This window comes from Pongo abelii, chromosome 10, assembly GCF_028885655.2.
Source record: "Pongo abelii isolate AG06213 chromosome 10, NHGRI_mPonAbe1-v2.0_pri, whole genome shotgun sequence".
In the NCBI taxonomy this organism is placed as follows: Eukaryota; Metazoa; Chordata; class Mammalia; order Primates; family Hominidae; genus Pongo; species Pongo abelii.
In genome coordinates, this window is record NC_071995.2 from 79,002,199 (window position 1) to 79,017,883 (window position 15,685).

The 15,685-nt window shown below is 36.6% G+C and overlaps 1 protein-coding gene across 1 annotated transcript in view; it reads right to left on the bottom strand.

Moving 5' to 3' along the window:
• LIN7A (lin-7 homolog A, crumbs cell polarity complex component) overlaps nt 1-15,685 on the bottom strand; it is a 143,028-nt gene that overhangs the window by 32,944 nt on the left and 94,399 nt on the right. The window contains exon 4 of the mRNA XM_002823547.5: nt 15,439-15,648. Coding sequence (XP_002823593.1) covers nt 15,439-15,648 — 210 coding nt within the window. The remainder of the gene's footprint in view (nt 1-15,438; nt 15,649-15,685) is intronic.

The window sequence follows — 15,685 nt, forward strand, 5'->3', positions numbered from 1 at the left end:
ATGGCTCTTTCACCTTCCTCACTTCCTCCGTTCACCCGCTTGCTTAAATCAATGGCTTGCTGCCTTGATTATAAACTAGCAATGATTACAAGCACTAACATTTATTTAGTACTTACTACATGTTCAGGAACTGTGTTATGCCATTTAAACACTAAAACAGAAAAACTAAGTAGCTTCTTATATTATCATCTTTTAGCAATGAGAACCTTTAGCAATAAGGTTCAGATAAGTTAGCAAATTATTCACCAAACTCCACCACTGACATTGAGTTTGTGCCATATAAGGATTTACTGAGAACTAAAGGGCCCAGGTGCATTTAGAGTGCTCTGCAAATGCTTGGCTTAGAAGCCCTGGAAGGAAGTATTTTCCATTACTTTTGTTACCAATGTTGTTACTACACTTGGGGGTGCTTGCTTTATTTCTAAACTTAATGTCTGGGGATTTAAAAGTTACCATTTTAACACAATGGCACATATAATTGAGTAGAAGATATATTTTTTAAAAGTTGATTTTTTTAATTAGAAAAAAACTAAAAATTGAAAATGAAAGTGAATTACTAACACTGAACTCATTTCCTCCTCCCTTCTACTCCAGTCCACTCCAGTTTCACTGGTTTTTCGTTGCTTCTCTCGAATGCCAGTGCCCTTCAAACCTTAAAGACTTGGTGTTGACGCTTTCCTCTGATGGTCACAGGAGAATGATCTGAATGTTCTTCCCTAGGTGTGGCTCACTCCCTTATCTCCTTTGACCTCCACCTTGAATATCACCCCCTAACTGAGGCTACTCTGATCGGCACCACACTCTCCCTGCCAAGGCATCCCCTAACCTTACACTGTACTGATTAATTTTCTTAGCACTTGCCATCTCTAACACTATATGGGTTTCCTTATTTATTTTGCTTATTGCTTATCTGCCATACTAGAATGTGAACTCCACAAAGGTAAGGACTTTTCTGTCTCTTTTTTTTCATTAAAGAATCCTGACTGCTTCAAACTGTACAATGTAGATGCCTAATAAATGCTTATTGAGTGACTGAGTGAATGACTATTGAAACTGGCCAAGCAATGTTATATAGCCTTGTTTGGCTACACAGGCGCTTTAGATACAAGTTCATGTATATTTTGTCAATTTATTGCCCTATCTAACATCTCTCAAACTAAGGCTTTGGTGGAGTCACTGAGCAGTTAATATATTACTGAAAGCAGATGAATGTGCTTGGATCTAGGCAGAGTAACAAAACAAGGACAGCTAAAGTTAAAAGTCTGACCCAAGGTCTCACATTCCTATAGGTCTCACATTCCTATAAGTAATTGATAATGCATCAGGGGAATTTTAATGGATATATTTGATTTGTTTTATTAAAAAAATAGACACACTAAAAGTTGCACATAATTATTAATCCTTTTCTAGAAAAGTAAACAAATTTATTAGAGACCAAGCAGACTGAAAGTGATTGGGCTTCTTTGTGAAACACTGCCAATATATGCAAAATTATATCCGACACAACTGAAGGAAAATATATTTTAAGCGATTACAAATTCTGTCCCATAACATGATGTGTGGTCTGATAACCAACATCATACAGCTTTGCATTATCCCTCCTGCCAATTTCATCTAATAAAACACGATTCAGGTGAAACGGTGTGTGCCCTAGGTTCCTGTGGTAATTAGCTGTGTCTAAATTGCTATAACATGGGCAATGATATTTAAAGTTGCTCTTACATTGCCTTAGAGTGCATAGCAAAATAATAATTATCATGTAATTTAGATTTTCAAAATGTAAACAGATCATGGCCACAAAAGTAAGGGGAATTTCAGGATGAGTGGCGTGCACACTCTAGCCTGGTGGCCAGTCTCATTTCAGATCCATTGTAAAACTGAGAGACAGACGGTATTCAGGTACCCTGCAGGTTTTGGTTACAGACTTTACTGAGTGGTCAAATAGATACTGTGCCTTCTAGATTTAGGCAAAAAAGAAGAGTGGTGAGGCTTTGGCATATTTCTGTTCATGACATATTGGCACAATATTTCTAAAAATCACTCAAAGCTAAAGCTAAGGCAATTAGGAGTAGTGCATCCATTTCTACTTATGAAAAACTTAACTTGGTGTTTCTAGGATAATTAGAACAAAGTAAGCTCCCTTAGGGTATGATCTACGTTTTCTTTAAACTGTTCCTTTCCCAGTGCCAGACATGGTACCATGGTTAATAAATCTTATTAGCAGTCTGACTGAAGATTTTAAAGTGATATTCTTACAACAACGTTTGCCTGTAGAGACAGATTCAATACCATATTTAATAATGGCAAGCTGTCAATTGCTTTGCCTTTGTCATGCGTGGTAATTGGGATCACTCTGGTGCTCCTCCACACAGAACATTCGATGGAGATCAAGCCTTGGATGAAATCTCTTTTCCAGAATGCTCCTCATTTATTGAATCAGAAAGAGCCTGGACTTACCATTTGAAGGTGGTAGGAAATGGCCACCTTCAAATGGGAAGTCCAGGCTCCTTATGATGGCTTATGGTAGCTTCTGTGACATGGCTGCAGCCCCTGCCTTCAACTCTACTCTTTAGCTACAAACATGTTGATGCTATGATTTGGTAGAAGTCCTTCTATTCATATTTGTGGCACAGTGTACAATGTGTGCCTTTTTCAGATTTTAATATTGTAGCTATGGTTTGGAACTGTTTTCATGAAAATGAACTAATTTAGTTTAAGATAGTGATTCTCAACCAAGGATGATTTTGCTTGTTAGGTGACAGTTTGCAAGGTCTGGGGACATTTTTTATTGTGGTGACTGGACGGGGAGGGTGTTACTGGCCAGGATAAACATTCTACAATGCACAGAATGGCCTCCCCCAGGAAGAATTATCCCATTCAAAATATCAGCAATTTCAAGGGTGAGAAATCCTGGTTGACAAATGTAATTGAGTGAAAAGTTTACATAATATAATTTTTAAGTGTTCTACTTTGAAATGCTGTCAGTTTGATAGAGCTCAGGTAATTAACTTTAAATTTACATCTTGGAAAAGGCAAAACTAAATTAAAACCTATGCCCTTGTTTATGTTCACATGGCTGAGCCACAGACAACACAACCTCCGAGTACTCAGCTGCTCACTCTCACCTGAACCATTTTTTCTGCTGCGTCAACAAGAGGCAAGATCCTTGTCAGAAACCCAAGAGTTCTTGGTAACTCCCTATTCTTCACCTCACATATCCAGTCAATCACCAGTTCTTGTTTATAGTCCCGTTACATCCAAAGTCATTTTCAAATCTTTTCGTTTCTCTCCAAATTGCCCCTCTTCCAGTTAATACCTCCACCATGTCCCTCCAGAACTCCTAAGAGTGTCCTGGTTGATCTTCCACCTCCAGCTTTTCCTCCATGCCTTCACACACCCTATGCCCGCATGTTGGCAATTGCCAGAATAACCTATATAAATTCGTGTCATTTTGGCAATTTCCTACCACTTTCAAATGTTAAGTCCAGGCTCCTTGTGATGGCTTATGGTGTCTTCCATGACGTGGCTCAAGCCCATCCCTTCAACCCTACTCTTTAGCTACAAACGTGTTGTTTCTTATATGTTTCTGTAGATGTTGTCCCTCTGCCTAGAACGCCCTCCATCAACCTATTCATTCTAACATTCCATAGATAACTACTATTTATCCTTTAAAATGCTTCTTACTATATACCATTTCCTCTACAAAGGCAGAAGGTGTTGTTTGCTTATTTTTAAATTCTGAATTATCGCTACACTGCCCACAGTACCAAATGGCAATAACCGGCTAGAATTGTAATGGGGCATTTCTCCTCTAGATTGCCATCATTCCCTCTTGATTATCTCTGCTCACTTATCTAATCTCCTTCTGGACCCTAAAATAGTCAAATTTAACCACTCCTACTTCCTGGAAAGCCTTTTGCAAAAAGGCTTTCAGAGGTAGAAACTCAGAGACTGCCCAGAATCCTCAACTCTTCTGATGTCACATTTTACTCGATTTTTAAGTATGTAAGGACTACCGCATATACAGTGATTAGTTCAGAATGAAAAATCTATGTTGAAATGGTAGTGCTGGGTGATAAGATAGGTTCAGGCTGATGCTGGATCAAATCTTGTATACTACATATAAAGATTTTGACTTCAGGATCTAAAGTCTTATGCTTTGGTTCTTATTCAAATTTATATTCTTAAAGCTTAAGATATGCTATATATTTACACAGTTATTGGTGTATATTCTTAAAGCTTAAGATGTGCTATATATTTACACAGTTGTTGGTGATAATAGGCACCTCTGTAAATAGAAAACATGACTTCTTTTGAGAAGTGATTTGGTGTCACTGAAGGGCAAGGTCAATAATTTACATTTCAGAGTAAGGTTGGCTGTGATAAAATTAGCAACTAATGATTTTGTATCTATGAGAGTAGAGAAAGAAACCCAAGTAGGAAAGGCCTATGATCATATGTGATGCATTCGCAAATTTATTGAAACAGCCCATACCTCCTGGCTGAACTTAGAAAGATGTAGTTCTAATACCACAATTGCTGAGACTCATTTCCCATATCTGAGACTCAGCAACCAACATTTGAGTTAAAGTTTGGTTATCTCACATGAACCTGTCAGCAATCACATGTGGCTTGTGACATGTCATCTGATTGCCATCTGTATCCGTGTCTTTTTTTGAGAATATAATTAAAAACAGAACAAGATATAAATCCATTATGGAAAATTATATAAACCCTTAGACCTACCCTTGGCTTGCATTTCACTAGGTATACTCATGTAGCTGTGGCATATTAACATTCCAACCTTGCTTTAGGCTAGTGCCAACAGTCTGTAGACCAGCATAAATAAGTTAGAAGAATGTTCCTCCCAAGTTAGGCTTAAATTGAATCATTGGTTTTTCACTAATGTTTAAAGCAATCACTGGTAATTGGGCTTGGTGAGTTCCACAAAACATAAATGTTGCTTTTTTGGACCAGCACAGGATTTCAAGACAAATATTCTATTCATTTGAGATAAACCACACATTTCTCAGCTAGAACAGAAGAAGGATCATTACTTGGTTTACATATTCTGTTTTTGTAAATTCAGGAAAAATGTTGCAATAGGAAACATGGACAGATGCATCTGGAAGTTTGGTGAAAGTCTGTTTAATAATAATATACAGCAAAAATGCTGTGTAATTGTGGAAGCATAAGTCTCATCTTTTAATGCTGTATTTATCATTTCTCTTTTTTAGCCTAATTACTATTAGGAAAGGTAGACAGGACAGGTGTTGTTACATCAGTCCTGCAGATATAAAGACACCAAAAATTCCAATGACTTGCCCATAATCAACCCACCAATGACAAGGATCCAATTGCTTCTGAAATTAGAGTATTTATTGGGGGACTTTTATTGTCTCTTGAAGATAAAAAGCAGAGGAGATAAACTGGGCGGAGAGTCTAACTCTATAGGGAGATAAAATTATCAGAAAGAAAAGACTATTATCTGATTTAAAAGAAAAAATGTATAGTTATTGGGTATTTAAAAGGTATCCAGCATAATGCCAGACACTCTTACATACTTTCTCTTATTTAATCTTTGGATTAAACCTGTGAGAAAGATATTGCTATTTTTTGCTTTACATATGACAAAATAGAGTCTCAAAGAGTAAATAAACATATTATGGTTAGAATAACCTTAACTCCTGAGAAACCATAAGAACTTGAATTTGAATGAGTCCCTTTTGAAATGTTGAAAATATCAATTGACAATAAAGTAAAAGTTTGTAATTTTCATTAAATATGATGACAGAAAAAAAGGGAAAATTGCTCTCAAGTTGTTATCATATGCAATATCCTAGTCAAGTGATTTAAGGATATAGAAAGAAAATTTCAATACAAAAAATAATAATAAGCTAACAGAAAAAAAAGTAGAATACATTTCATTTCGTAATGAACAGCCTCAGGATGTATTAGAGACTCTTGGCATATCATCAGATTTCAGAATTCATTTCAGATTCCTAATGCACTTAGAGTAAAATGAAAACTGTTGGGTACCAACCTTAAAACTCCATTGGTTGGCTCCCAATCAGTTTTTCAGCCTCATCTTATCAACCACTATGTATACTTTAGTCACTTTGTTCTTTCAGCCACTCCTACATGGCAAATCATGGACTTCCTTATCTCAAGACCTTCACACAAGCTCTTTCTTATGATAACAGACTCTTCTCCTTAATCTCAGTTTAAATGTCACCCTTCAAAGAGGCCATTTCTAACACTATTAAAAGTAGCTCCTGGCATGGTGGCTCAATGTCTGCAATCCCAGCACTTTGGAAGGCCAAGGCTGGTGGGTTGCTCGAGCTCAGGAGTTTGAGACCAGTTTGGGCAACATAGTGAAAGCCTGTTTCTATCAAAAATACAAAAACTAGACGTCATGGTGGTATGTGCCTGTGGTCCCAGCCACTCAGGAGGCTGAGGTGGGAGGATTGCTTAGTCTGGGAGGCAGAGGTTGCAGTGAGCCAAGATCATGCCACTGCACTCCAGCCTGGGCCACAGAATGAGACCCTGTCTCAAAAAATAAATAAATAAATATGTATATATATATTTTAAAAGTAGCTTATCTTGTTCCATTACATGGCTCCTTGTTTTCTTCTTTCCCCTCTGTAACACTTATCACAGTGTTTAATTATAAAGCCGTGTCATATTCGTGTTCTTTGTGTATTTCCCCTCCCATTCTGCTTCCTTCAGCCCACACCTTAGGAGTAAAAAAGGACTAAAAAATATCGGAAGATCTTTGCTATGCAGCAGAATATTTTGGCTGCATGTTTTCGCGTACTTTTTTTTTTTTTTTCTCATCAAAGACCAGGCAAGATGGGGGGGGGGTGGGAAGAAGGAAGAGGAGTCTGAATGGCCTTATTGACTGGATAGGCAGAAGTAGAAGGAGAAAAGTCTGAAAGTGAAAAGGGAAGAAAGAACTTGCATTGTCAGAACCAGGAGTAGAGAGGAAAATATTCTGTGCTGTTTTGAGACTAGAAAACCAACGTGCCCATGGTATGTGGACAACTGGTCCCATTCCATAGCCCTATACAGTTGTAAGCACTCTAGATTTATGAATTTACACATTGTAGAGGGCTGGATAATTTCTCAAAGATATTAATATCAGGTCCTATTCCCCAGAACCTGTAAATGTTACCTTTTATAGAAAAAAGGTCTTTTCAGATACAATTAGGTTAAGGATCTTGAGATGAGGCGATTACCCTGCATTATCTCAGTGGGCCCTAAGAACTCACAAGTATCCTTATATAGGGAAGTGGGAGATTTGCGCAGAGAAAAGGTAATAATGTTACCATGGAGATAGAGATTGGAATGAGGTGGCCACAAATCAAAGAATGCTGCAGTCAGAAGCTGAAGGGAGCAAGGGACGGATTCCCCAATAGCACCTCTAGAGGGAGCACAGCCCTGTTGATGCCTTGGTTTGGCGCTAATGAAACTGATTAGGGAGTTTTGGCTTCCAGGGCTGTGAGGTAATACATTTCTGTTATTTAAAAACCACCGTGTGTGGTAATTTGTTATAGCAGCCATAGGAAACTAATATACATATAACAGAGTTAAAAATCCTGTTACTGTGACCAGTGTGAACGTGAACAAAATCACTGGGAGCATTTCCCTTAGGCTGGGATAACTGGTGGATATGTTACATTTATATGTATGTATTTATCATCATCATCATCATCATCATCTTCATCATCATCATCATGTTCTTACTCTCTACCAGATTATAACCCTTTTTGTTTTGTTTACCGCTCCATATCCAGGACTTAGCTCAGTAGCTGGCACATAATAATTGCTCTACAAATAATTGTTGAATGAAAGAAAAGCATTGCTAAAATAACAGCACAAACAGAAGGAAAACACAAACAATAAATGGTAAAAATAACTATGAGAAAGACTGCACCAGTAACTAAACTGAATAGTCAAATACCCATTACCAGCAATCTAAATAGAGATTTAGGTCAGTCTGATCCCATGTGTGGGAATGCTTCCCTCATTTAGAGACTTGCCCTTTAGCACCGACTAACTGTGAGTGTGTTCTGGCACTGATACACTATCAGCACAATCTCATGTATGCTCAAAGCTCAAGTTGGTCTATGAAGGAATGAGAGACCTGGTGCCCATTCTTGCAGGCTGAAATCACCAGGTGGGAATGTAGCTGTCCTAACCTGTGAACTATAGTTACCTGTGCTATTGAGATAGCACGATAATTCCCTGTTCTGCTTTTTAAATTAAAAGATCTCTTATTGTGAGCCAACTCAGAATGAAGGGGGATAGAATACTGCCTGCTCAGTGTTGCAAAATATACCAGATCATGCTGCATTGTTTGTGCTCTTCTGAAAGTGACTGGGATAAAACAACATAAATGTACTTCTCTTGGCTTCTTCACAAATGTGAGTGAAGTGTCACATGATGTCATGCTGAGAAGAAAAATTTTCAGCACTTAGAACTGAAATTTCAGCTTGCACTCCTATTTAATTATAACCTAAACAGTCCCCCACTCAGCTTCTGAGAAAGGTAAAGCATCTGCTAACAACTTCTAGGAATAGAGAGATTGTGGGAATAGCTTTACTTGAGGCCTCTTAGCTGGAATTAAGCTGGGGATCTGTGCACCAGGCCTATAGGGGAACTGAAGACTGAGCTTCTGTCTTTCCCCTCTTCATGCAAGCATCTGCTCCCCTCTAAGGGCCAAGTGGCTTTAGAGAGTGCTTGTGGACCAGGGCTGTTCAGTTAGCCGAGAATGCAAAGTGCCTGGTGCAAACTGGAATGATGCAGATACAGAACAATTCAAACACATTCAAACCAAACTCTTCACACATCTGCAGCGGTGACTTAGAGTACTGAGCCATTTGAATCAGAGTAAATTCCTTTTCAAAACCTTAATATCTTTAGAAGTGGTTTTTAACTTTTTAAAGGTCAAAGTCTTTTATGAGTAGTTAAGAAAAACAACTGATCTCTCTCCACCAAAAATTTACTTACGCAAACCCATAAAGGCTAAGAAACCTTGATCTTTTCTACATTGTACATGAAAGTACTAATTTATTAATGGCTAAGATATTTATTTACCTTAAATTATGATTAATAAGGCCAGACTGCCTGAGTTAGAATCTCCAGTTCTGCCATTTAGTAGCTGTAGGAGTTTGGGCAAGTTGCTTGATCTCTCTCTTCCTCAGTTTCTTCATTTGTAAAATGGGACTGATAATAATAACACCTACCACTGAGGATCATTATGGGTAAATAACGAATTCATTATGTAAAGTGCTTACAGCAGTGTCTGGTATTCAACAAATATATATAGAGCTTTGACTATATACAGGGACTGTTCTAAGAATGGGGATAAGGCAATGAATACAAATTACTGCCATCATCGGAACATGCATTTTATTATGGAACTTAAATCTTGCAGTGTAGTTCATAGCAATTAAAAAAACTTTTTGTTTATATTTTCTCTTTGTTCCGACAACAGATAAATAAGAGATTTCCCCTCTGGGATGCTGTAGCTTCACAGAGCTCGTATCTACAGTTCTAATTTTTATTTCATCTTCATCCCACACCTGACAGCCATTCTGCATAAGTAATTTGGGCTGTGAGTACTTACTTTCAACTTGATATAGGTATTTATAAAATGGAAAAAAAGCCAGATGGCAGGAAAACAATTTATTCTGTCCCATCCCTAAACTTTTATTCACTCATCTGTTATACTTAAAAATCAATTAGCAATCTGTATACACTGTATAGACAATTTTATTTAGTTTTAACTATAAAGCTAGGTAAATTCAGCTGCAATTTCCCACCAATGGTGCTCTAAGACAATGTTTGCATTTCAGAAGCAAATGAGAGCTTCTTTTCAGTATGCCATATTTTTTTAAGTCTTCATGCTTATATTTTATCTTTCTATCCTTTTCTTTCCTGTTCCTCACCTGTCTCTCTCCCATCAGTACCAGTAGAATATCACCTTTTGGACTTTCTTGCTTTATAAAAATAAATAAATAACTATAGATTTAAGGGAAGTTGAAAAGTAATGTACAGGGACATCACATGCATCCTTTACCCAGCTTTCCCCAATATTAACATCTTACAAAATCATATTAAGCCAGCAAATTGGAACTGGTACAATTCAGAGAGCTTACTCAGATTTCAGTGGGATTTATTTTTAACATAACCAGTTATTACATTTGGTAAGCATCAGTTATGATTGTAGTAAAGGTTGAAATCCACTTTCTCACCTGCGTGCACGTGTGCATATGTGTGTGTGTGTGTGTGTATTTGGATGTGAGTTCATGTGTGCTTTTGTGTGTATCCATTGGGGGAAAAAATGAGAGAACATAATGTAAATACTGTTAAAAAAACTATAAATTACTAAATAAATAAAACATATATTGTGTTAGATTTCTCATCTTTCCATTCAGAAAAAATGTCTTATGAATAGGGTACACAGAGCATAGGTAGAGCCTACTCATCTACCTCAGAGTGTAAGGCAGCGTGTGTGTGTTGGTCAGGGGAGGGTTATATGGTACTCTCAGCAAAATCCCATTGGAAGACATAGAATCACATAGTCACAGACTTAGAAGGGACTTTGGGGCCAACCATTCCAACTCTTTACATGGTACTCATATTTTGAAATACTCTGATCCGGTGGTCTCCTAATCTCTGATTAAAACTTCAAATGATGAGCACATTCTGCCTTATGATTTAGTCTTTCTCCATTTAGAGAGCTTTCAGTGTTTAAAAGCTCTTTATTATAATAAGATGACTACCCCATGACTTTTACACACTGGTCTCGGTTCTGCCATCTGGTGCCCCATACAATGGATGATAGCTGAAGACAGTCATCATTCCCCTAAATATTCTCTTCTCCACCATAAACAATTCAAGTCCTTCTTTAACATATTTCTCATATACAAGGTTGCTCTTCTCTGGATGAGCTTATTTTTCTTTGCAAGGATGGAATGAGCACAATAGAGTGTGAGCTTAAGCCCAGGAGGCAGAGGTTGCAGTGAGCTGAGATTACACCACCGCACTCCAGCCTGGGTGACAGACTGAGACCATGAGAAAGAAAGAAAGAAAAAATAAAAGAAAAGAAAAGAAAAGAGGGAGGGAAGGAAGGAAAGAAAGAACAAACAGCACCCTGGACCAATCTCTTTCTGTGTTCTATAAAAGATATTTATATCAGAGCCCCTACAATCACATTATGTTTTGTTCCCCTCCCTCAACTTGCTTTATATTCCTCTTGAAATCAACATTGAAATTCCCTAAAATTTTTTTCCCCAAGCTTTGATATTTAGCTATTGCTTCCTGATTCTGCATATATGTAGCTAGTTTTTTTGGGGGCACAGGAGCAGGACTTCGTGAAGATTCTTATTAAAATAGGCCTATTGTACCATTCTATTGAGACTTTTTATATCCTGACTCTATCACTAAATATATTTATGGTTGCCGCTGGCTCCACATTGGCTGCAACCCTTATAAATAGTCCTTGAGTTCTCTCTTAAAATTGTGGAGAAAACATTTGAGCATAAAAGGGTGAAAAGGAGATCATTAGAAAGCTATAAATTCTTACTGTAACATTTTGACCTCCTATTAATGTTAAATTTTAATTCAGCATTCAGTTGTAAGGTTTCACTGAGGATTGACATAAGAAGTAGCCATACACCAAAGGCCTCTGTATTTTCTATGGAATTGTATTAGGTGGTTCAATGTCTCATTTGTAACATTCCCATGGGAAATTTCTCTTGGTGCCTAGGGATAGAAAAATTTTCTCTCCCAATGTTTGCTGAGCTGACATGAGTTTCCATCTGTTTTTGACTTCTAAGAAGCTAGGAGGAAAAAAATCAATTGTTCAATTGCTGCATTTTGTCTTTATTTTTATTTATTGATTCCCCCCCTTTCCATCACACTTTATAACCTAACATTCCATGTTAATAGTTCTGTGTGTGTGTATATATATTTCTGTCCTATTTAAAAAGTAAAGAAATTATTCCATGGACATTTAAACATCTGAAAAGACATCTGATGTGATGTCCTGCTTATCTTTGATTGTTTGTCTAGTTTTATATTTTGCCTGCATTTAGAAAAAGGATATGTCATGGATCTGCTTAAATATATATATAATTTAAAGTTCAGAGAACTTATACTACAGTAGTTAAGGTTTGCTTTAGCCCTCCAAAGCACTTCCTTTCATAATTTTTCAGTTTAGAATGGCGTGTTCTGAAAATCTTCCATATTTAATCTCCTGAAATGGTGCCTTATTTAAAGGCAAAAATATAAATCATTCAATCATTTGCTAATCTTTTCTTTTTTTGGCCTTTCCATTACAGAATTTTTTTTTCATTAAATATTGTTACCTGCCTAGAATTATTTACACTGATAAAACCGCTGGGCTCAGTGTTTGTTAGAAGCCCAGAGTTCTAGAATTGGATTAACTATTATTTGTCTGACTATGAACAAGTCACTGGGTCATGAAGTCTCTTATTTACAGAAAACTGCTTTTTGATGAACAGCTGTTCAATATTAGGCATTGTTAAAGAGCACATAATTTACTTTTAAACAGTTTAAAATAGGTAGTTTATAATATATAGTTTGACTATATGAATGTGTAATACTTTAACCTTCAACTTTAGGAGCTTAATAAACCAGTCTAGGGTAGTTAGCCAGCATTATATTGGAAAGGTAACACTCTAGAGGTGGCCACTATACGAGTAGCTGTTGCACCTACTTCAATGAAAAAATGATGCTTTACTTATTGGCAAGAATATGTCAGAAATAGATTTTCTTTGGTGAAATTAGTAGCCCATTAACTAGCAAGATAAATGTTATAAATGGAACTTAACTGGTAAAATGAGAGGTTTAAATATATGTGGGATATTATAATCTTGGAGACATTCCTCACCTTTGCATGAAGATGATATAAAAATCTTAGGGAGGCCCGTGGCCTATACCATAGGATTAATGACCAAAGTTTGATCACTAAACTACCCTATTTTCAGCTGTCAGTCTAATAGGATTTCTGATTGTCTGATGCTGAATATAAGGGTAACAAAGTTGTCTCATCTGCCTCACGTGAACCTTTTTCTAAGGTTATGATTAGAACACCTAAATGGACAGAGACCTGGGGTTTTATCAAATTTATGGAAGGGGTTGTGAGTTGAACAATGCCTTCTTGCTAATAAACATTTGCTAACATATGCCTATATATGTAGCAGAGTTTGCCATAAGACTTACTTTTAACCTAACTAGCAAAAGCAGTATCACTGGGAGGTTGTTAATCCTCACCAACCTCAACCTTCACCAGTAGCTACATTTAGCTGTCAAAGGTTTGTATGACCAAATTAACACAGGATAGCTCTCAACAAACATTTTGCCTCATTTTATTCTTCATCAGAGCCCTTCAAATTAGTTACTATTCCCTTTTTTCAGATAAGGGAATTCAAGTTTAGGGGATACTAATCCATAATTATATGAATATTGAGTGGTAGAACCTTATGTGTTTGATTCCAGATAAGGTAACTGCCACCTTCCAGGTATATCAAAACATCATTGCAAGGAATGGGTAAGTAATTATGAAATGTGTACAGTGTGTTCCCTGCAAATGTTTATGTTAAACAAAGTCTATTTAGCTCTCTTATAAGAAAGTTCAAAGTCAACCACGTATTAAATTTATTATATATATATATTTATTCTTACTTTACACAATTATAATTACTGTTAATATATTTTGAGTTTTTTAAAATTTTCATACTGTTTTTAAATCTATACCTTATTTGATTGATATAATATATTCAGAGAAATTGAAAGTTCATACTCTGGGGCATAAGCCTCTGTGTGACGCAATTGTGTGACCTAGCTCTAGAGTCCTCTACAGAAAGTTCGACTCCGAAATTATCACTTGAAACATGCTTTGAAAAAGTCACAGTTATCTAAAGGTCAATGAAAAGCTTATCTCAAAACATTATTACATAGAAAAAAGTAAATAGTAATTGGAATGCTTAAGTGATATAAAATATTCATGGGTTGAGAATTTTGATATACATTAGAGGACAGCAGAGTTGAAGGAATAGTTTTGGGTTCTATGAAACTACTAGTCAGTCTAAAAATAAGAAACAAATGAATAAAATTCAAGATCTGAACACAGAAGAATTTCATTCCACAGTTACCAATAAAATATCATGTTCCAATTGCATTTGATTTTGGATATTGTGTCCCAAGCATAAATCAATCTGGCCACAAATAACTGGAATCGAGTTTATATATTAAAATCCTGAAGTTCTTAGAAAAAAGATCTTAGGTTAATAGAAAGGTAACATTGATAAGTTTCTGTTTATATTTCTGAAATGTATGCTTTTAGGTAATTTATGTTTGATATAAGTGGATGTTATAGGGAGAAAATTGTTTGTTTCATAGGAAGCGATTTCTTTAGCATCTCCTTATCACAAGTGGAAGTGGTGGCATCCGGAGAATATAAGTTATGAGAAAATGTATATTCATACTTTCACTTTAAAATGTTACATATTTTAATTTACTCTAATTTCATTTAAAAATGAAAGCATATATTATGAATAGGTAAGTTAATCAAATTCTTTTTTGGAGAAAGGCTAATATGTTTTTATTATACTATAGCTGTAGATCTGGCTTCAAGAATTTTGAGGTCGGGCGCGATGGTTCACGCCTGTAATTCCAGCACTTTGGGAGGCCAAGGCGGGTGGATCACGAGATCAGGAGATTGAGACCATCCTGGCTAACACAGTGAAACCTCATCTCTACTAAAAATACAAAAATTAGCCGGGCTTGGTGGCGGGCGCCTGTAGTCCCAGCTACTTGGGAGGCTGAGGCAGGTGAATGGTGTGAACCCGGGAGGCGGCGCTTGCAGTGAGCTGAGATGGCACCACTGCACTCCAGCCTGGGGGACAGTGTGAGACCCCATCTGAAAAAAAAAATTTTTTTTTGAGTGCATTAGCCTTTTTCATATGTGTTATTATATAAACATTAAAATTACCCTTCCTCTGTAATTAAAATGAAAAACCCACACACATTACAAAGTAAGGGGCTATATCTTTATTCTTAAAATGTATGTATTTGCTTATAGTAACTTAGGATAAAAAGTATCTTGAAATTACTGTATTCTTGTAAATGTTACTTGGAGTATTATGGGAAGAAAGGCGGCTCGTTGGATTAATTTCCTGGGATGTTTTTTCAACTCACTGATATTTATCGTAACTGAACATAATGAAATGAGACATAAAAATTAGATTGCAGCTTTTATAGGTTTAATATCCATCAATGCTTAGAAAGCTGGTTAGACATAAAATTAATATTTGTTCTAGGATTTCAATGTTGACTTCAGTAATAGCAGGGGAGAAAAAAAGAATGTGCTTAAGGAGAAAATCTCTGGTTATTTTATAAACATACCACTCCATTCACTGATAGCAGCTGGTCTCCTCTTTTGAGGCCTCCGTGTCTTTCAGCCACCCCTCCAGGAATGATGCGAGAGATATAAATGGGGGAATTTTGCTCCTTTCCTCCCATCACATTAAAACCAAGGCCTTCATCAGTCTTTGGCAGTTCAACTACTCGAGGGTGGGAGTGGCCTTCACTAGCTGCAAAAGCTGCAACTGTTGCCTGAAAAAAAAAAAAGATGGTCTTTTGGTAATAAAAT